General features: G+C 41.6%; 2 protein-coding genes across 2 annotated transcripts in view; one reads left to right on the plus strand and one right to left on the minus strand.

Moving 5' to 3' along the window:
• The window catches only part of edem3 (ER degradation enhancer, mannosidase alpha-like 3), a 42,893-nt gene that overhangs the window by 19,102 nt on the left and 2,865 nt on the right, over positions 1-20,926 (plus strand). The window contains exons 11-19 of the mRNA XM_060932555.1: positions 8,157-8,240; positions 8,332-8,415; positions 9,700-9,824; positions 10,257-10,446; positions 12,898-13,043; positions 15,117-15,261; positions 15,819-16,010; positions 16,202-16,367; positions 19,375-19,560. Coding sequence (XP_060788538.1) covers positions 8,157-8,240; positions 8,332-8,415; positions 9,700-9,824; positions 10,257-10,446; positions 12,898-13,043; positions 15,117-15,261; positions 15,819-16,010; positions 16,202-16,367; positions 19,375-19,560 — 1,318 coding nt within the window. The remainder of the gene's footprint in view (positions 1-8,156; positions 8,241-8,331; positions 8,416-9,699; positions 9,825-10,256; positions 10,447-12,897; positions 13,044-15,116; positions 15,262-15,818; positions 16,011-16,201; positions 16,368-19,374; positions 19,561-20,926) is intronic.
• LOC132892640 (zinc finger protein 862-like) lies at positions 1,222-2,253 on the minus strand. The gene is made up of 4 exons (XM_060930937.1): positions 2,127-2,253; positions 1,890-2,043; positions 1,663-1,801; positions 1,222-1,511 (listed from the first exon to the last, which is right to left on the minus strand). The coding sequence occupies exons 1-4, from the start codon at positions 2,185-2,187 to the stop codon at positions 1,251-1,253; spliced, it is 615 nt and encodes a 204-aa protein (XP_060786920.1). The 5' UTR covers positions 2,188-2,253; the 3' UTR covers positions 1,222-1,250.

Raw genomic sequence — 20,926 nt, forward strand, 5'->3', positions numbered from 1 at the left:
TCTTGAAGCACACTGAACCCATAAAGTGATCATAGGATTTGAACACTAGCAATTAAAAAGCTTGCATTGGAAACCATTTTTCAAGAATTTTAAATATCAATGATGAACAGATAAGAGGATGGATAAATGGAGGAATAGAATGGTGAGGAATACATAGAAGTCACCAAAGACGGGGAGTTTTACTGACCGTTTTATTCACTAGTACACCCCCACCTCCCCCCGTACTTCTCCTGAGGGAACGCGAGAGGTTCTCGATAAAGCTGTACCCCAAAGCAGGACTACTTTCTGGAATGCTAGCACCATTAACCATCCAAAGAACCCTTGAGGAACCTTTTAATTTATTAAGTATGTACTGTATATACTGTGCTGTGGAAAAAATATTTGCCCCCCTCCTGATTTCCTTTCATTTGTCACACTGAATGTTTTCATATCCTCATACAAAATGCAGTATTGGATACAGAGAACTTGAGGAGAAACAATTTTATTTTTTTGTTTAGCGTAAGCAAGAGAAACTAAATGTTTCTGATGATGAAAGACTGGAGATCAGGAATTCTGAACCAGTCTTCTTTGCAAGAATTTTTTTTTTTTAGTTCAGCCACTTCGAAGAGGTTTCGAGCATGTAAGCTTTCACCACAGCATCTCGTCAGGACTTTGACCAAGTCGCACCAAATTCTTAATTCTGTCACAACCACTTTTGTCAAGGAACATTTATTTACATTGCAACAAGTTGTATTTGGCGGGTGGCTCTGTTCTGGGACCTCCCTGCCCTTCCACATGCATATGTGGAAAGGCTGAAGCAGGGAGAGCTGCAGCAACTCCACAAACAACAAAAGGGTACCAGGGCTCCAGACTAACTTTTTGCACTGGTTGCACTGGTGCGCCTAACTTTTTTTTTTTTTTTTTTTTTTTTTTTTAGGTGCACCAGCCCAAAAGTTAGGTGCACCAATTTTTTTTTCAACTCTATCACATATGACATTTAACATCGGCGTTTCACAGATATTTTTTTATTTCTGTAAAATACATTGAGAACAAATAACTTGAAAATCATTTGGCAAACAAACAGTCGTCATTAAGACAGCACAAATAAAACAACAAGACAAGGTTAACACTCCTCTCTAATAGTCATAGACATGCTGTATGTCAGCATACAATGCAAATGCATATGTAAAACAGAACAAAACATGGTAATCGATAAGAACATTACCTTTTACTCCAAGTGTGTGTGTGTGTGTGTGTGTGTGCGTGTGTGTTCAAGCCTCAGATGACCAACTCTTGTAATGTGGCCTTCTTGCCCTTTGGCCTTGGCTGAACCAGGCTGCCACACTCTCCCTCGTGTCAAAGTCCTCCAGACTTGGCCCCTCTACACGAATTCTTATTAAGTCTCCAACTGTGGATGGATGAAGGGATGCCCGTGCATCAGATTTTATTCTTTTTTGCGTGGAGAACCCCCTCTCGCACACTGCAGCTGAGACTGGGAGGACCAGCATAATTTGAACAAGGTGTAGGACGTTCTGGGAAATGCATCCAAGAAGTTAAATTCAGCAATGTTAATATAGCAAACTGACACAAACTTAAATTATTATATATATATATATATATATATATATATATATATATATATATATATATATATATATATATATATATATATATATATTGTACCTTGAAATCAGTGCAGTAGGGCTCCCTTGTTAGTATCATCTCCCAAAGGCTGAGGTAGGTCTTGTCCATGAAGAGTTGTGAAATCAGCAATTTGAGACCTTGAAATTCCTCCTTGGCTTGGTTTATGTCAACAGAATTTCTGAAAATAATTACACAGATAATCAGTTCACATTCACAGCATACCTATTATCAGACATATTACATTGTCGAAGTAATTCACTATCTACCTTTGAAGAACTATGGAGAAGTGATTGAGCAGAAAGTCCAGATCCTCTGCACCATAGTCTACAAGGTCTTCTCTCATTTCAGGCCAGCATTCGTGGTTAAAAATATTAAAGGCCTTGACAGCCTGTGTTGTGCTCACCAGGGAATGCTCCCCTACTGTAAGAAAAGCTACATTTTAGTAAATGCACAATGTGCATAATTAACAGCAGTTTTGTAGAGGATGTGGTAACTACACTTGCCTAGGATGCTGCTAAATCTGGCCTTCAGGTGGTTCAACGTTGACACAATTGTTGCACCCATTGCTTTTTTTAATTTGGTGCCAGCAAGTCCACCCGTCAGCTCGGATGCCTCACCTTTGAGCGGTATTGTCTGTGTTGCAAACCAGATGTTTTAAATGTTGGAAATGTTTGTACAAATACACTGTTCACTGTGTAAGTGCTAGACAAAACCATCTGTATGCCTGGAATGTGTATGTTGTTTCCTGTGTATGCTGCCGCTGCCTCTTCTGCTGTGTCAGGTCAGCCAAGAACTCTGCTAGTCTTCCGCCCAGCTTAGGCCTTGCAAGCCTTGCCTCTGTTGTCATCAGCAGCTTGTCAAGGCCGCACACTGCCTGTTTACATTTAACATTAAGGTATTAATAACACAGCTAATGTCCAGAAACACATCTCCAGCTCAGGTTTACTTATATCTCTTACTTGTGGTAGGATGACCTCGTCTTTTTGAAGTAAGAGGCTGAAATGGCTAATTCCACTGAATATATCAGTGATAAAATGGCAAAAGGCCACAAAAGTGGAATCCTCCATTGACTTCTTGACCTGTATCGTAAAACAATAGTCACATAGTATAATACAGATTAGCTAGTTTCATTAAACGAATTCAAGGGTATAAACTAAACTAATTTAGTGACAATATGTACTGGCCTTTGCAGCCCGGCCTGCAATGTCTGCATTGGTAGCACTCCCGGCCAAATGGTCCATATGGTAGTATACAGCAGTGAATTGCCCTGGCTTCAGAAATGTTTCCAGTGCTCTAGACACATGTGGGAGCCACCTTGTCCCCTTCACTCCACTGGGCATCAAAGGGCTTATCCCCAAGTCAGCTCCAATGGCCCTCAGCTCCCTCATTGATTTTGGGCTGAAATGGTAGGTTTTCCAAATCAGATGCAGAAGGTCATACAACTGGCCGATTAGCGGATTTTCCCTTTGCACAGACAACATTGCCAATTCCAATCTGAAAAGAAGCACAATTTCACATGTAGCCATATCAATTCGATTCAGTAATATGACCCTTGGGTAAGTTCTAATTTGAAGAGAAAGCTGGTCTCACCTGTGAGGCATGCAGTGGAAAGGGATAATGTGGTCCCCTGCCTCCCTCTGCATCAGGGCTATGACGCCGCCTTTGCTTCCCAGATTTACTGCCGCACCATCCGCACCCAGGGCAACTGTCTTATGTAGCCAGTCACAGCACTGCTCCCCAAGAGCTTCAAATGCCTGCTTTGAGGCTGCATAAAGTCCTATGAAGAAATTATAAAGGCAAAAAATGACTAGGGTCTATGAAATCAATATTTTTAATATAATGCAATCCACTTTTGATTTTTCAATATATCCTATTTAAGTAGAATATTACACCACAATAATTATACTATTATATAACTATAATGATAAATATAATGTTGCAGAATATTGCTGATTGTAAATATACCGAGTTTGCGATGAAAAAATGATTATTAGCTATATTATTATGACGACCACTAGAGGGAGCATCTTACCTTGCGCATGTTCATGTTCAACTTCGACGTGACCGATCAACAGGTTGACAGGCTTCCCTCTCCGCAAGCAACGTCCAAAGACGATGACGCACTCTCTCGAGGAAACATCCATGTCTCCGTCAATGAGAAGTGACATATATTGGCTGCTCGCTATCTCCACACTCGTTTTCCCCTTTAGGGTGTCTGCTATAACCCCTATAAACTGGGCGCAGGCCATGTCGTTGCTATATGTTGGGTTTATAGCCAGCCCATTTCTTTTGTGAAGGATAACTTCTGAACGAAACTTAGTGAACGGGAGTTCCTCTCTGGCTATGTTATATGCGATGTTAAATTTGGCAATCATCTCGGCCTCTTCAGCTGACCTATTAGCAGCTGTCTGGCGCTGAAAAGCATCGGGAAGGGGTGAAACTTGCGCAGTGCATTTATCCCGGCATGATATATGTTTCGCGGATGCACTGTGTTTTTTAAGTGTCTCAATTCGAAATGTATTGCACCCGGTAACAAAAGAAGTATTGCCTGCCATGGTCTTTCCGCACTCCTTGCAATACATGCAGAACATAACGTTCTCCTCTTTACTATGCCCATGGGCGCAGATAGAGGGGGGGACGGGGGGGATTCGTCCCACCCAGATTTAAATTCACCTCGTTCGGTCCCCCCCACTTATAGGGAGGAAAAAACGTCTATGCTGTCTTTCTTTGCATAAGGCAAACCTCACGGAAAAATCAAAAGACTAATTACCATTCGGTTTATTGAGGTGCACAGCAGTACATACATAGTTGCAACTGCGCAGACTGCACAGGTTGCGAGCTCGAGCTTGGTTGCTATGGTTACCCACAAGTTTGACAGGCATATCAGGGACAGCGCCTCCTAGTTCAGGACCCCAACACGGCATGATGAAGGGTGCCAAAAGGCAGAAAACGATTGCATTGTTTTAAAAAAAAAAAAAGACTGTAAGTAAACTGTGCCTTACTTTATCATATCACCTTGCAATTTTTTGATACTCTGTTCAAAGTAATGTCGTAGTGAAAGTAAAATCGTACGGAGTAGAGAAGCCTTTCTGGTAGCCTCCTTCTTTCGGTGGCAGCCTGTACCGGTAGATACAGTGCTCAGAAGGCAGTTTTAATGTTTAATCTGGCGTTCCCTGCCATAATTTCAGCGAGCATAGTGTTTCATAAGGAAACTTTGCGAAGAGTTGTTGACTGACTGCCGCTCACGCAACACACAGGCATAGTTAGAAAGTCAGGATGCACTGGTTTACACTTTACACACACACACGTAGCCCAGCCTCTTGCTATGTTTAACAGTTGGAACTTAGCGGTTTTAAAACTAGTTTTGCAATTTGTGCGTGATGATAATGTGTAAACTTTGGATTTCCATAGGCTATGTTAAAATGTTATCATTGTCCTGGCCTGCAGGTAGTTCCTGGTGATGGCAGTGAGGGAGGTGAAATAACATGTATACACACTACCGTTCAAAAGCTTGGGGTCACCCAGACAATTTTGTGTTTTCCATGAAAAGTCACACTTTTATTTCCCACCATAAGTTGTAAAATGAATAGAAAATATAGTCAAGACATTTTTCTGGTCATTTTGAGCATTTAATCGACCCCACAAATGTGATGCTCCAGAAACTCAATCTGCTCAAAGGAAGGTCAGTTTTATAGCTTCTCTAAAGAGCTCAACTGTTTTCAGCTGTGCTAACATGATTGTACAAGGGTTTTCTAATCATCCATTAGCCTTCTGAGGCAATGAGCAAACACATTGTACCATTAGAACACTGGAGTGAGAGTTGCTGGAAATGGGCCTCTATACACCTATGGAGATATTGCACCAAAAACCAGACATTTGCAGCTAGAATAGTCATTTACCACATTAGCAATGTATAGAGTGGATTTCTGATTAGTTTAAAGTGATCTTCATTGAAAAGAACAGTGCTTTTCTTTCAAAAATAAGGACATTTCAAAGTGACCCCAAACTTTTGAATGGTAGTGTGTGTGTGTGTGTGTGTATATATATATATATGTGTGTGTGTGTGTGTGTGTGTATATATATATATATATATATATACACACACACACAAAATGGAATCATTTGCTGACAGCTCAGTCCCCCCCAGTTCAAAAATCCTATCTGCGCCCCTGACTATGCCTCAGCCAAGGAAACTGACTAAGCCATTCTCTTCGAAACGTGTACATCTTTTTCTTTAGCTCGGGTTCATTTACCGTTTCTGCTGTCTCTGCTGTGGTCTCGTCATCTTTGTCTTTCTGTCCCTCCATGGACACAGAGGCCCTTGCACTAGGAACAAAAAAACTATCTATAGTTCGTTTCATTGTACTAGTTCATGACTAACATTTAGCTACATGAATGAAATGTGTTCAGCTATCCCAGTCAGAGAACTCCCGCGGTCGAATTCCCGCGGTCGAACAAATGACGTACAATGCTTTGACAGGCCCCCATTTCGACTGGATACTGAAACCTTTGTTTTGAAATTATACACAATTATGGCTTGGGAATACTTTATGGTTGTGTTCTTTTTGTGGTTGACGGAAGGAGACTAGCATAGCATTGGAGCTGGACAAGGTTAGTGTGGGATGCCGTGGCGCTTCGTGACTCGTAACATTTAATGATGCTTTATTATCTCGAGCTTCCATTTACTCAACGATGTCGCTGTCTAATTGTATCAGTCGGTTTGTTGCTGAATCACAGCAAAGCCGAGCGTAGCCTGTGCACCACTGCACTATGCAGTATGCAGAACAGTCTGCGCGCACCGCTGTAAACAGTTAGGTCTGGCAACGTTCGATCCCATTGTTTTAAAGGCAGGTAGCCTACTCAAGCGGCCGAATGTTGATGTTTTGATCTACGGACGTGGTGGCTATGATATATTTGCAGCTTACAAGCATTACCCATTTGCGGGGTAAAATGGAAAGGTTAGTCTCGCGTCCCCCACGCCCACCTCTCCCTCAGACAGCTGGTCGCACCGGTGCGACCAAAGATTTTTTTAAGGCGCACCACTCCGAAATTAAGGCGCACGTGCGACCAAATTGGTCGCACTCTGGAGCCCTGGGTACAGAACAGAGCAGGCATCAATGACAACAGAGATGACGTTGATTTAAGGTCGGAATATGAGACCTCCCTGCCCTTCCATGTGCCTGCATGGAACGGCTAAAGCAGCAAGGGCGGCAGCAGCGGAAGCGACATGCACTAGGGATCTTGGCCTCTTTGACAAGGGCCAAGTGCAATGGTTAGATGACTGGGTCAACACATCTCCAAAAATTGTAGGTCATGGTGTTCCGGTATGCAGTAATGATCTATCAGAAAGTGGTCCAAGGAAGGACAATCTGCAAACCACAGAAGAGCACTTGTAGCACAACTGCTGAAAATGTTAATTTCAGGGTGCTCATGCTGACTCCTGTCCACCAAGAGAACAAAAACCATTATTCATCACACGTCCACTTGTGAAATTCCTCTCTGCATTTAACCCATCTGAAGCAGTGAACACACATATGAGCAATGAGCACGCACACGTACCCAGAGTAGTGGGCAGCCATGCTAACAGCGCCTGGGGAGCAATTGAGGATAGGTGCCTCGTTCAAGGGCACCTCAGCCCAAGGCCACCCCATGTTAAACTAACCGGCATGTCTTTGGACTGTGCGGGAAACCGGAGCACCCGGAGGAAACCCACACAGACGTGGGAAGAACAGGCAAACTCCATACAGAAAGGCCCCTGTCGGCCGCTGGGCTCGAACCCAGAACCTTCTTGCTGTGAGGCAACACTCCACCACCATGCTGCCTGAAAGTGCCTACAATAGGCATGTGGGCATCAGAACTGGACCATGAAGCAATGGAAGAAGGTGGCCTGGACTGGGTTGTGAGGCGACATCACAACAGATCCAGAAATGACCTTTCATGAAAAGGGGTGGAGGTGGGTTGCAAAATGGCTTCCAGAGGAAGCAGCAAAGGTAGGCAGGTTAAAGCAGCTTAAATAAGGTGCTCGATGAGAGAGATGCCAATAGAATGCATCGAAGGGAATCGGCTGAGCCGACGGCTGATGTGGGCTGGCTTGAGATCAGCTGATGTAGCTGGGATTGAGGGCTGAGCTTGACTTCGTGGCCTGCTAGAACTACAGTACGCTACGCTCGATTTTTGTTTCTTTTGAATCATTCAGAGGTGGACTTTCTCATGCTTCCGATCATTGTCTGGTTGCAGGGCTGACGGTAATCAAGCATGGGTGTGTCACATTTAAAGGAACCCAATTATCATTTAGGGGGCAATTATTTAATTTTTTTTCCACACAGCTGATCTTTGGATAACTTTTTTTCCTTCAATAAATAATTATTATTTTTTTTAAATAAACGCTGCATTTTGTATTGTGTTGTCTTTTTGTCTTGTATTAAATTTGGTTTGAAGAACAGCTTAAAACAATTACTTGTGGTGTGCATATATATAAAACTTATTAATATATATTAACCCCCCCCCCCCCCCTTCTAATTGCACGCTCTTAGGTGCTAAAAGGAGACATCCGTCCGGCTATAGAAACCCACGAAATGCTGTATCAGGTCACGAAGAAACACAACTTCCTCCCTGAGGTAGGTTCATTTTTCTTAGTATTACAGTTTTGAGTGTATCTTAACACCTTAACTCTCTCTCTCTCTCCCCTCCTCCTCCCCCACCCCCCAGGCCTTCACTACAGATTTCAGGGTTCACTGGGCGCAGCATCCACTGAGACCCGAGTTTGCAGAGAGCACCTACTTCCTTTACAAGGTGCGTGCGAGCGAGCGTGTGGTGGCGTTTTATTTATTTATTTATTTATTTATTTAAATTTTTTCTTAACAGCAGGTTTCAGTGGTTTCCCCCCCCCAGTGTTGCGGTTATAATGTCCTCCTTTGAACAGTGCCTGTATTATATCTCAGACTATTTGCACTACGTGTCGTATTTACACTTCAGGGTGTTGACTTGGCATTTCGAGTCCCCTGTGTGTTTGTACAGTAATGCTCATGATGATGATGATGATGATGATGATGACGCGTTCTCCAGTTCAGGATCCTGCTGAACAGGATCTGGTTCCTCTTTACTTCACCGAGTCAGGATGGTTTGTTGACCCAACTTGTCCTCAGTGGATTAGAACCCTGTGGAGTGAAATCACAGCGCTGACGTTTTAGGAAACGCGTTTCGAGCCAATGATTTCTTTTGAGTCGATTATTTCTTCAGATTTTAAAGAAATAAAAATAAGACTGACGGTAGGTTATGTTAATTAAGTGGATCATTTAATAGATAGATGTTTATCACAGTAAACGTATGTGTCTCTATACCCATCTAAAGTTTCTCATATGTCAATACCATATCATTTTTAAAATTGTGTAACATTATTATTGTTAAATGTACATTTAATTTTATATATTTATACATTTAATAAAATAAACAACTTTATTAAAACAGTAATAAAAGCAATAATGGTGAGTGATAATAGGTTAATTGATGGATTAATTATAAGTAAAGCAAATAAAACCTGAATGAAAAGTTTGCAATTTAATGCAACAAAAAATCTGAAATTCTTTCTTCAAAAAAGTATTCCCTATTCTTTCTGTCTTTCTCCTTCTTCCTCTTCTCTTTCTCCTTCCCCGTCTGTTCTCTTCCTCCCTCTCTTCTCATCTCCTTCTCTTCCTCCTTCTCCCTCTTCTGTTTTCCTCCTCCGCCATCTCCCTGTCTTCCATGAAATATGTACCTATATTGCTAATGAAGTGTAAAGGTCAGATGGTGGCAGGATTTTAAAGGGGTAAAGAGAATTATCTATCGAAGATAATTAAGATGACGAATTAGTGTTTTACAGAAATAATAAACATGATTAAACTATAATACATTGCACAGGTCCATAATTATTCGTATAATTTCTGACACGCTGCAAGAGGAGCGTCCGTCCTAACTGCACCATCCATTCGCTCGTGAATCCTTCCAGTCTGATGATAATTTCTCTGGGGTTTAGAAATGTAAATGTCCTTGTTATTTAGTGTCGCTCTCTAACACTTCCTGATGATGTAACTCTCCCAGGCCACCAGGGACCCGTATTACCTGGAGGTGGGACGCACCGTTCTGGAAAACCTGAACCGCTTCGCTCGTGTCCCTTGTGGCTTCGCCGCCATGAAGGACGTGAGGACAGGAAGCCATGAGGACCGGTGAGAGACACAGCACGGCACTGATTTATCCCATGATGGGTCCCCCCCCCCCCCTTCACAAATAGTGGAAGATCTGTCCTAATGACCAGGTGGTTGTGGGGTCAAATCCCACACCTGCCAATCTGCCCTTGCAGGGCTGTTGAGTCAGAAATGAGCCCTAAATTTTCTGCTTGTAGTCAGGTTATTGTAAAAGCCCCTCAGATTATCACACCGTCACTGTGTTGAGTCCATCATGCGTTATATGACCTGTGATTCCAGGTACCTGGACTCACAGGAGTTGATGTAGGTCATTAGATACATCAGAATTGAAAATGCAGGTATATTGCAGATTAAATTTGTGTTAAAGTGAACTGAAAGGGTGTTGCGGTGTAGCTGCAATGTCCCTTTTGAGGATTAATAAAGTAGTTGTCTGTCTGTCTGTCTGTCTTTCAGCATGGACTCGTTTTTCCTGGCCGAGATGTTTAAGTATCTGTTCCTGCTGTTCGCCGAGGAGGAGGATTTACCCTTCGATGTGGAGGACTACATCTTCACCACCGAGGCTCACCTGCTCCCCTTATCGCTCTCCATTGCTCCTCGCTCACACCCGCCCCCTGCAGGCAACGCCACAGTACTGCATGATGAGGTACTGATTTTAAATATAAATACACACAATATGATCATCATAAAACCCAGAATCACTTTGTAACACATCACAGTATTTTTATATCTACAGGTCTGTGCAAAAGTCTTGGCACCCCCTTTCCCCCTACAAACTTTGTTATAGATTTTCTATTTTATGACTTCTACATTTATTGAGTTGGTACAAAAACATTTTAGAGTCCAGAAATTCATTTTCCAACACAAAACTAAATATTACAAAAAAAAAAAGTTTGTATCTGAGCAGCGTTTTCCATAAGGGAGCACTTGTCAGATTTAAAAAAACAAAAAAAAAACCAACCATAATGAAGGCTGCTGGGTTTCGGTGCAAAATGAAGACGCGAGTGTGACAAAGTGTCCAGAAGAACTGCGGCTGGTTCTGTAAGATGCTCAGTAAAACCTACAGCTCATTTCCGTATAAAACTGCACTCATTGTACCTGAGACTGCTATTTTTAATTAATTTATTTTATTTTTTTAAGCAAAGGGTCATCTCGCACCAAATACTGACTTTTTTGTTTTATTTATTATGACTTATTGATTACTATTTATAGTGTGTGGGGTTTTATTTATTTATTTATTTATTTATTTATTTTAAATGTTGATTCATTTTTTTTTTTGGGAGCCATTTTTGGTCGACAGCGTTTCTTTACACATGCCTAACACTTTTGCACAGCACTGTATTGTCTTTTAATTGGTCTTGGCCTTCATCGAAAGTCCATTTTCCTGTTTAATTTCTTGCAATGTAATAGATTAAAACTGTTTAAAATCTTGTTAAATATTTCACTTAACATTGCATGTTTTCATCGATGTTGGTGTCTGCCACGATTTTGATCAGTGTGGTGCATGGGGTGGGCGATTTTAACAGGAATATATCACAGTACTGGAAGATGTTTACAATAAACGGTATGCATCACATGTGTAGGTTAGTTAACAAAACAGTAAATCTGTTCTAAAAGAATTGTTAATTGTAAAGATTCAGTCGAACATCAAATCATCTCATCTCGTTATCTGTAGCCGCTTTATCCTGTTCTACAGGGTCGCAGGCAAGCTGGAGCCTATCCCAGCTGACTACGGGCGAAAGGCGGGGTACACCCTGGACAAGTCGCCAGGTCATCACAGGGCTGACACATAGACACAGACAACCATTCACACTCACATTCACACCTACGCTCAATTTAGAGTCGCCAGTTAACCTAACCTGCATGTCTTTGGACTGTGGGGGAAACCGGAGCACCCGGAGGAAACCCACGCGGACACGGGGAGAACATGCAAACTCCACACAGAAAGGCCCTCGCCAGCCACGGGGCTCGAACCCAGAACCTTCTTGCTGTGAGGCGACAGCGCTAACCACTACACCACCGTGCCGCCCGAACATCAAATCAGCTGCCCGCAATTTGATTTTGTATTTGTTATAAAAACGTACTAAATGTTATGCTGACAGCATTCCTCTCGAATTACTGACCTTTCCATTTCCTTTAGATTTTATCATATCACGTGTTTGAGATTTACACTCCAGGTTGTCTCGGACATAATCAGCATTCTTTATATCACATAAGTCAGCGTTGATGTCAAACACATCCCTGTATCAGCTGCCTTGATATTTTATTCATCTTTATTATATAATTCTAGTACTTGCAAAGCACAATGTTATTTTAGACACATATTATTAGACTGTAACTAGGCATGCAATAATTCTCCCAATTCACAATTCGATTTGATTCATGATCTTTTAAAAAAAAAAAGTTATTACCCAAAAAAAACTTTATTTACCTATTCCTTTATCAACTTAAAGATTTCTTTTGTGAAATAAACTCTTCCATTTTCTTCATAATCAGTAATAATTTATGCACATTTCTAAAGGTTGGAGTAAAATATAATAGTCTATGAAAAATATTCCTTTTATTAAAAAATGAAAAAGGTTAACAAATAGGCCTTTATTTAATAATCTTGTATGAACATTTGTTCTGCCTCCATTTGCTTCTCTTTTTTTAATTTATTTTTAATTTTTTTAATTAAATGTACTTGTACACAATCTCACAACAGCTGTTTGACAATTTTGTGTGTTTTTGCAGCATTAGAGCTGTGTTACTTCTGCTCAGGGTGAAGTCACATGCATTCCCTCTAGTATACATTAATACACCCTGTGCTGTCTAAACAACCGAGTTATAGCTACGGAAAAACTAAGATATTACACAGCTTGTTAATAAAAATTATCATTTCATCAATTCAAATCATCAAATTTGTATCATGATTTATCTTTGCAAAATATGTTGTTACATGTCTAACAGCAACACATTCATGAGGGTGATCATCTCATCTTCCTTTCTAGTACACCGTGTTCACCCACTGCAATAACATCGACTTTATTAATTTAATCCAGTTTTCCTGTCTCTGAATTCCTCTCATTCCTGCTTGCATCGTAAATTTTTAAAACAGGAACCTGCGGAGCTAGACGACTCAAACTTTGAATGGACCTGTCCCAATACCCGCCTCCTTTTTCCTGACCCCGCCTACCCACGGAACCTTCGGGAGCCAATCAGGAGCGCGGTGGACAAGAGTTGCCCCCGCCCCACACCCCCTCGGTAAGAATTCATAAATGAATCAGTTATTATTAAGGTGGATTTTGTGCAAACATGGGAATGCGATGAATGTGCTGCTGACTGGAAACGTACAAGTTTAACTTTGTCAACTGAAAAAACAAAACACTCATGTTGTGCTCTTATAGGAAAATAATCAACAGTGGGATAGTGTGATGTAATGAAGTGGAGTTACTATACCATCCAAAAGTTGATTATTTTTCTAGAGCACACGATTGCTCATATCCAATGAATGTGGATAGAATAAAAATGGTCGTTCCTTCACCAGGCTGATGTCATGTTATTGAGAAACTGCAAAGTGTAAACTCCTCTCTCCTGACACTGGAGACTCCTTACATTCCCTTACAGAAAGAAAGCCTCACCATATCAATAATTATGGTACACACTGTTTTTTAAAAAAATCTGTTTGTGTAGCACTGAGTATGCAAATCCCTGAGGTTGTATTTGAATGAGTGTATTAATATTCTGACCAGTCAGATTGGAGAATTCAACAACTCTGTTGTATAATTTAAATAATATTGGCTGGCTTTTTTTTGTGGTATATCAGATATATTCCATTCAGCTAGCATGATACTGAACGAGTCGAAGACGAGTAGCTGAATGGAATATATCTGATAGACCAGACCTGGGCATTTTACGGCCCGCGGGCCGCATCCGGCCCTTTGGTTCATTCTGACCAGCCCGCGTAAGGTTAATTAGAAATTACAAAATAAACGTATTTTCTAATTTTACCTCATGCATGGACTGAATGTGCATTGCTTTTATTTTGAAGTTGTGTTCAACAAAAACGCAATGCGCGCGACATGAACATGACATGAAATCCCACGAAACCTAATCCCGCGATAACTACTTCCGTAATTTGTCCAGACCAACCACAAACTTGTACGTCATCCTTCAAACGGTCCAGCCAATCACATCGTGTGACGTTGTTGCGAGCAGGTCACAAGAAGACTTTCGCCCCCAAAATGTCTGCAAAAAGAAGAAAGGTAGATGCCGAATGCAGGGCTTTCAACAAAACATGGACCGCTAAGTATTTATTTACTGAAGTCAGAGATAAAGCCGTGTGTTTAGTTTGCGGAGAGCAGATCCGAAAAACTGAAAAACACCAAATGAGGTGATTAGACTACAAATGTGGGCATCATTATTATAATATGATGTATCTTGCTTGATATTTGGAGTAGAAAGACAATATTGTGATGTTTTTATTGTGTTTCGGGGTGAATGTGACTGAAAAAAATGGTACAAACGTTCACATTTTGTTAACCATTGTTTTGGGAAATTTGATTGAATAAATGACGACATTTTTTGTAAGGCAACCTCGTTTTTTCCATACTCTTACCAGTCTTAGCAGCTTGTAAAAACAATGTTATTTACTGCTTTATATAAAGAAATACAATTAATATTATGCAGAATTTAGTTCAGCCTTTTGGTCCGGCCCTCCACAAAATTTTCTGTTTCTCATGTGGCCCCATGGAAAAAATTATTGCCCACCCCTGTGATAGACCATGAAAAAAAGCCAGCCGATATTTTTATTTATTATTATTATTATTATTATTATTATACTACATACACATTCCTTTCAGGTGTTCATCGCGTCTTTCTCTTTCAAAATTCTTTCAAAATCTTCCATATTTAATGAAGCAAACCTGGCGGCCATGTTTGTTTTACAAATTGTCCCAGTTGCTCACTCGCTAGCGCGGATGTTTTACGTCTCCGACGTGTGACGTCATGTTGTCTTGACAACCATGCAACATCGTAAACCATATTCAGCCCTCATTCTCCATTGGGTAGAGTGACGTAATACACGTAGGATAAGCGATATGCTAACAATATTGCATGCTATTGAACCAAATGAATGAAACCTGCTAGAAGGGAATAGAACATGTTTTGATTCCATCGAAAAAGTGTCCTGTATGTATAATATACTATAAGGCATCTTTTAAACTGAATCGAATTGAATATTAATGCATCAGTTAGGATTGTGAAGCTGTTATTGATTAAAATGTCTCCGTAGTAGTAGTTAGTAGTAATAATAATTCCAATTTCTGTGTATTTCAGAGAGCCAGGAGTGGGTCGTGCTCCGTTGAGAGCTCAGGACTTCATGGCTAATAATCCGGAGCACCTGGAGCTGCTGAAGAGGATGGGGGTGACGCTGATCCACCTGAAGGACGGCAGAGTGCAGCTAGTACAGCACGCTGCACAGGTATATCATCCAACCCACCACCACTCTGTCTCTAATCAGCCGATCCCTCGACAGCAGCACGATGCATCAAATCACGCAGATACAAATCAAGAGCTTCAGTTAATGTTCACAATGTTCAAACATCAGAACGGGAAACATTGTGATCTCAAAGTGTGACTTTCTTTCACTGTGGCATGGGTGTTGGTTTGAGCCAGATGGGCTGCTGGTTTGAATATTTCAGAAACTGCTGATCTCCTGGGGTTTTCACACACAACAGTCTCTAGAGTTTACACAGCATGGTGTGAAAAACAAAAAACATCAAGTGAGTGAGCGACAGTTCTGCGGGTGGAAGCAAACACCTTGTTGAGAGGTCAGAGGAAAATTGACAGATTGGTTTGAGAGTTATTTTTTTATTTTTGCCAGGAAGGATATAGTAACTCATATATAATCACTCTTTACAACTGTGGTGAGCAAAAAAAAAGCATCTCAGCATGCAACAGCAGAAGAACAAATTGGGTTCCACTCCTACAGCCAAGAACAAGTTCCTAATAAAGTGGCCTGTGTGTGTGTGTGTGTAGGCGGTGAGTGCTGTAGCTGCTGAGGACGGCATGCGCTTCATGCAGGAGATGATGGAGCTCTCCAGCCAGCAGCAGAAAGAGCAGCTTCCTCCCCGCGCTGTACAGATCATCTCGCACCCCTTTTTCGGCAGAGTAGTACTGACCGCTGGACCTGCGCAGTTTGGAACGGACCTTTCGAAGAGAAACTTGGGGGTGAGTCTAGAAAACTAATCTCGATCCACAGTTCAATATACTGTCGTATAATTTTATTTATTCAGCCTTTTGCTGACTTTCTCTCTGTCCTACAGCCTTGACCGTGACGAAGTAGCGTTATTGTTCTTATCTCTCGGCCAAAAGCAGGATTTTGTTTTGAGATGTTTTTCGACTCTCTCGCTTTCTCTCAGGTGCGTGGTTTTGTGACGGTGGCCGAGCCGTACTCTGGCTGCACAGAGTTGAGCAACGCCCCGTTTGTGGCTGGCCGTATCGCTTTGCTCCAGAGGGGACAGTGCATGTTCGCTGAGAAAGCCAGAAACATTCAGAAGGCTGGAGCTATCGGAGGAATCGTCATCGGTGAGGCACACGGAGCATTCGGGGGGGGGGAGAAAAAAAAAAAGACATGCTTCTAATTACAGTTAGGTCCATAAATATTTGGACAGAGGCAACATTTTTCTAATTTTGGTTCTGTACATTACCACAATGAATTTTGAACAAAACAATTCAGATGCAGTTGAAGTTCAGACTTTCAGCTTTAATTCAGTGGGTTGAACAAAATGATTGCATAAAAATGTGAGGAACTGAAGCATTTTTTAAACACAATCCCTTCATTTCAGGGGCTCAAAAGTAATTGGACAAATTTAAATAATTGTAAATAAAACGTTCATTTCTAATACTTGGTTGAAAACCCTTTGTTGGCAATGACTGCCTGAAGTCTTGAACTCATGGACATCACCAGACGCTGTGTTTCCTCCTTTTTAATGCTCTGCCAGGCCTTTACTGCAGCGGTTTTCAGTTGCTGTTTGTTTGTGGGCCTTTCTGTCTGAAGTTTAGTCTTTAACAAGTGAAATGCTGCTCAATTGGGTTGAGATCAGGTGACTGACTTGGACATTCAAGAATATTCCACTTCTTTGCTTTAATAAACTCCTGGGTTGCTTTGGCTTTATGTTTTGGGTCATTGTCCATCTGTATTATGAAACACCGACCAATCAGTTTGGCTGGATTTGAGCACACAGTATGTCTCTGAATACCTCAGAATTCATCCGGCTGCTTCTGTCCTGTGTCACATCATCAATAAACACTAGTGACCCAGTGCCACTGGCAGCCATGCATGCCCAAGCCATCACACTGCCTCCGCCGTGTTTTACTGATGATGTGGTATGCTTTGGATGGTGAGCTGTACCACGCCTTCGCCATACTTTTTTCTTTCCATCATTCTGGTAGAGGTTGATCTTGGTTTCATCTGTCCAAAGAATGTTCTTCCAGAACTGTGCTGGCTTTTTTTTAGATTTTTTTATTTTTTTTTAGCAAAGTCCAATCTAGCCTTTTTATTCTTGAGGCTTATGAGTGGCTTGCACCGTGCAGTGAACCCTCTGTATTTACTTTCATGCAGTCTTCTCTTTATGGTAGATTTGGATATTGATACGCCTACCTCCTGGAGAGTGTTGTTCACTTGGTTGGCTGTTGTGAAGGGGTTTCTCTTCACCATGGAAATTATTCTGCAATCATCCACCACTGTTGTCGTCTGTGGGCGTCCAGGTCTTTTTGCATTGATGAGTTCACCAGTGCTTTTTTTTCTTTCTCAGGATGTACCAAACTGTAGATTTTGCCACTCCTAATCTTGTAGCAATTTCTCGGATGGGTTTTTTCTGTTTTCACAGCTTAAGGATGGCTTGTTTCACCTGCATGGAGAGCTCCTTTGACCGCATGTTTTCTTCACAGCAAAATCTTCCAAATGCAAGCACCACACCTCAAATCAACTCCAGGCTTTTTATCTGCTTAATTGAGAATGACGTAACGAAGGAATTGCCCACACCTGCCCATGAAATAGCCTTTGAGTCAATTGTCCAATTACTTTTGGTCCCTTTAAAAACAGGGTGGCATATGTTAAGGAGCTGAAACTCCTAAACCCTTCAATCCAGTTTTAATGTGGATACCCTCAAATGAAAGCTGAAAGTCTGGACTTTATGTCCATGTCCATTTATATAACTATAACTTGAATATGTTTCAGTAAACAGGTAAAAAAACAAAATTGTGTGTTGTGTCCAAATATATATGGACCTAACTGTATGATGTAGATAAATTGTATATTCCAAATTTTCTGGTTTAAAACAGCTGCTTTGGCAGCATTCTCCAATAAACTCTATTGTAACATCGCTAGATTAATTTGACTTTTTTTTTTTTAAATCAACCAATCAGCACAAAGGTATGTTGCATTGATTTCATGACGTGTTCTTAGGCATGCTGCATTAATATAAAAAGATGACAAAAACAATATGATGCAAAATTTTTATTGAAAATCCAGTGTTCGATAAATAATGTATTATTAACAAAATTGCTAAACCATTTGGTAGTTCTGTCATTTGTCTGTTAGTGAATCAGTTCGTGAATCCCTGTCTGACTGACTCACTGATTCACTCAGCGACTCACTGTCTGACTCACTCACTCGGCGACTCGCTGACTCACAAGGCACACAGTGTACACCTAAATTAAGAACCTGCAATCCATAGCTAAACTAGCACACAGTGTAAATTCTTAACAGTAATGTTTGTTTGCTAAGCAACTTAAGATTAAAATTCGGGTCATCGATATCCAGAATGGGCGGCACGGTGGTGTAGTGGTTAGCGCTGTCGCCTCACAGCAAGAAGGTCCTGGGTTCGAGCCCTGGGGCCGGCGAGGGCCTTTCTGTGTGGAGTTTGCATGTTCTCCCCGTGTCCGCGTGGGTTTCCTCCGGGTGCTCCGGTTTTCCCCCACAGTCCAAAGACATGCAGGTTAGGTTAACTGGTGACTCTAAATTGAGCGTAGGTGTGAATGTGAGTGTGAATGGTTGTCTGTGTCTATGTGTCAGCCCTGTGATGACCTGGCGACTTGTCCAGGGTGTACCCCGCCTTTCGCCCGTAGTCAGCTGGGATAGGCTCCAGCTTGCCTGCGACCCTGTAGAACAGGATAAAGCGGCTAGAGATAATGAGATGAGATGAGATATCCAGAATGGTTTAAAACCTGGTTTGAATTCACGATTTGTGATGCGGATTTTAAAAATGAACCACATTCAACAAACTGAGTCAGGGGGGTCACCCCAGTAGTGTGCATACTAATGCTACATGGGTTAAAATTGGTAACATGAAGTGAAACTGTGTTCTTGAATAAAGAAGCAAATAATAAAAAAAAAAAGTGTAATTAAATATTAAAAGCGCATAGTTTAATATTTTATTAATTTAATTTATTTTTTAATTGGAGCAAACAGAATTAAAGCGCACAGTACAGGCATTTGATGCTGCCATGATCTGATTGTGTGTGTATTTTTAGTGTAGAGGAAATCACTCAGCCAACCAGTGTGACCTCACATTTTCATGTTTTCTCTCAGACGATAACGAGGGCAGCAGCAGCGACACGGCACCGCTGTTCCAAATGGCAGGAGACGGCCGGAGCACCGACGATGTCATTCTGCCGCTCCTCTTCCTGTTCCATAAGGAAGGGAACATCCTGCTGGAGGCCCTGAAGGAGCACCAGGAGGTGGAGGTGCTGCTCAGTGAGAAAGCACGGGACAGAGGTGAGGCGTGTGCGCTCAAACAAGACTCGTTCGCTTTGAAATTTGGATCACGCGCTTAATTTTGCCCCAAAACCAGAATGCTATTGCGTTAAACACCTGGTTTTAGGGGCTAAATGATTTGATTCAAAATAGAGTTGAAGTGAGCCATCCTGATCGACTCCGGTAGAAAGGCACAACTGTTCACTCTGGAAATTTTACTTGCAGTCGAGACTTGATTTCTCAACTTCCTTCCTGTCTCTTTCATTCATTCTTTTGCTTTTACAATGAGGTTGTAACTCTTGTCTTTCTTCTGCGCTCTGTCTCTTTCTGCCTCCTCTCATCTGGTGGATGAACAGAAGCTATATTTAAGGGAAAAGCCCTGCCGGGCGCCCTGTTCGATGGCAGTAAGTGATCTACAGCTTTCTTCTTTTCCTCTTCATTCTTATTTTTTTTTTCTGTCTCTTGTTCCCTGATTTGATTCACTGATTTTCTGACTCACTCACTGTCTGAATGTTTGAATCTTTGTCAGACTTGCTCACAGACTGACTCATTCACTGGCTCAGGGTCTGAATGGTGTGGGGTTTTTTTTGTTTTGTTTTTGTCCCCCCTGACTCACTGTCTTACTCCAACTGACTCGCTCACGCATCTTTTGACTGTCTGATTTAAGCACTGACTCACCCAGTGATTCACTGAATCACTGATTGATTTCGTAGCTCAGTCTGTATGTCTGTTCAAGAAGGAGTTTGTGAATCACTCACTGCCTGACTCAATGACTGACTGACTCCCTGTCTGATTAACTCAATGACTCGCTGAATCACTGACTGATTTGGTAGCTGTCAATATGTCTGTTAGTGAATCAATTCGTGAGTCACTCAGTGCTTGACTCAATGGCTGACTGACTCTGTCTGATTCACTCGCTGAATCACTGACTGATTTAGTAGCTCAGTCATTGTCTGTTAGTGAATCAGCTTGTGAGTCACCCACTGCCTGACTCTGTCTGAGTGACACCCTGACTATCTGGTTGACTCATGTTTTCACTGACTCACAAGGTGCACAGCATACACCTGAATCGAGAACCCACAATCCATAGCTAAATTAGCAAGGTTACCACTTTGTTTTTCTGCTCATGTTGCAACATTCTGTTTCTTGTGCGACGATTATTCCCGCCTTCTGCTCCACAATTGGCTGTTCTTACTCACGAGCCATCTGCTGATTGGACAGTTGAGAAGCCAGATTATTTTTCACTATGATTAATCTCCAGGAAAAAAAAAATTGTGGAATACAGTTGGTGAAAAATATAACGCAGGTACGACAACACAGTGGCCAGTTGTCATGGTAACCAAGAAAGCTTAGCTAACATCACATACTCGTATCATGTTTCTCGGCT

Source organism: Neoarius graeffei, chromosome 10, assembly GCF_027579695.1.
Source record: "Neoarius graeffei isolate fNeoGra1 chromosome 10, fNeoGra1.pri, whole genome shotgun sequence".
In the NCBI taxonomy this organism is placed as follows: domain Eukaryota; kingdom Metazoa; phylum Chordata; class Actinopteri; order Siluriformes; family Ariidae; genus Neoarius; species Neoarius graeffei.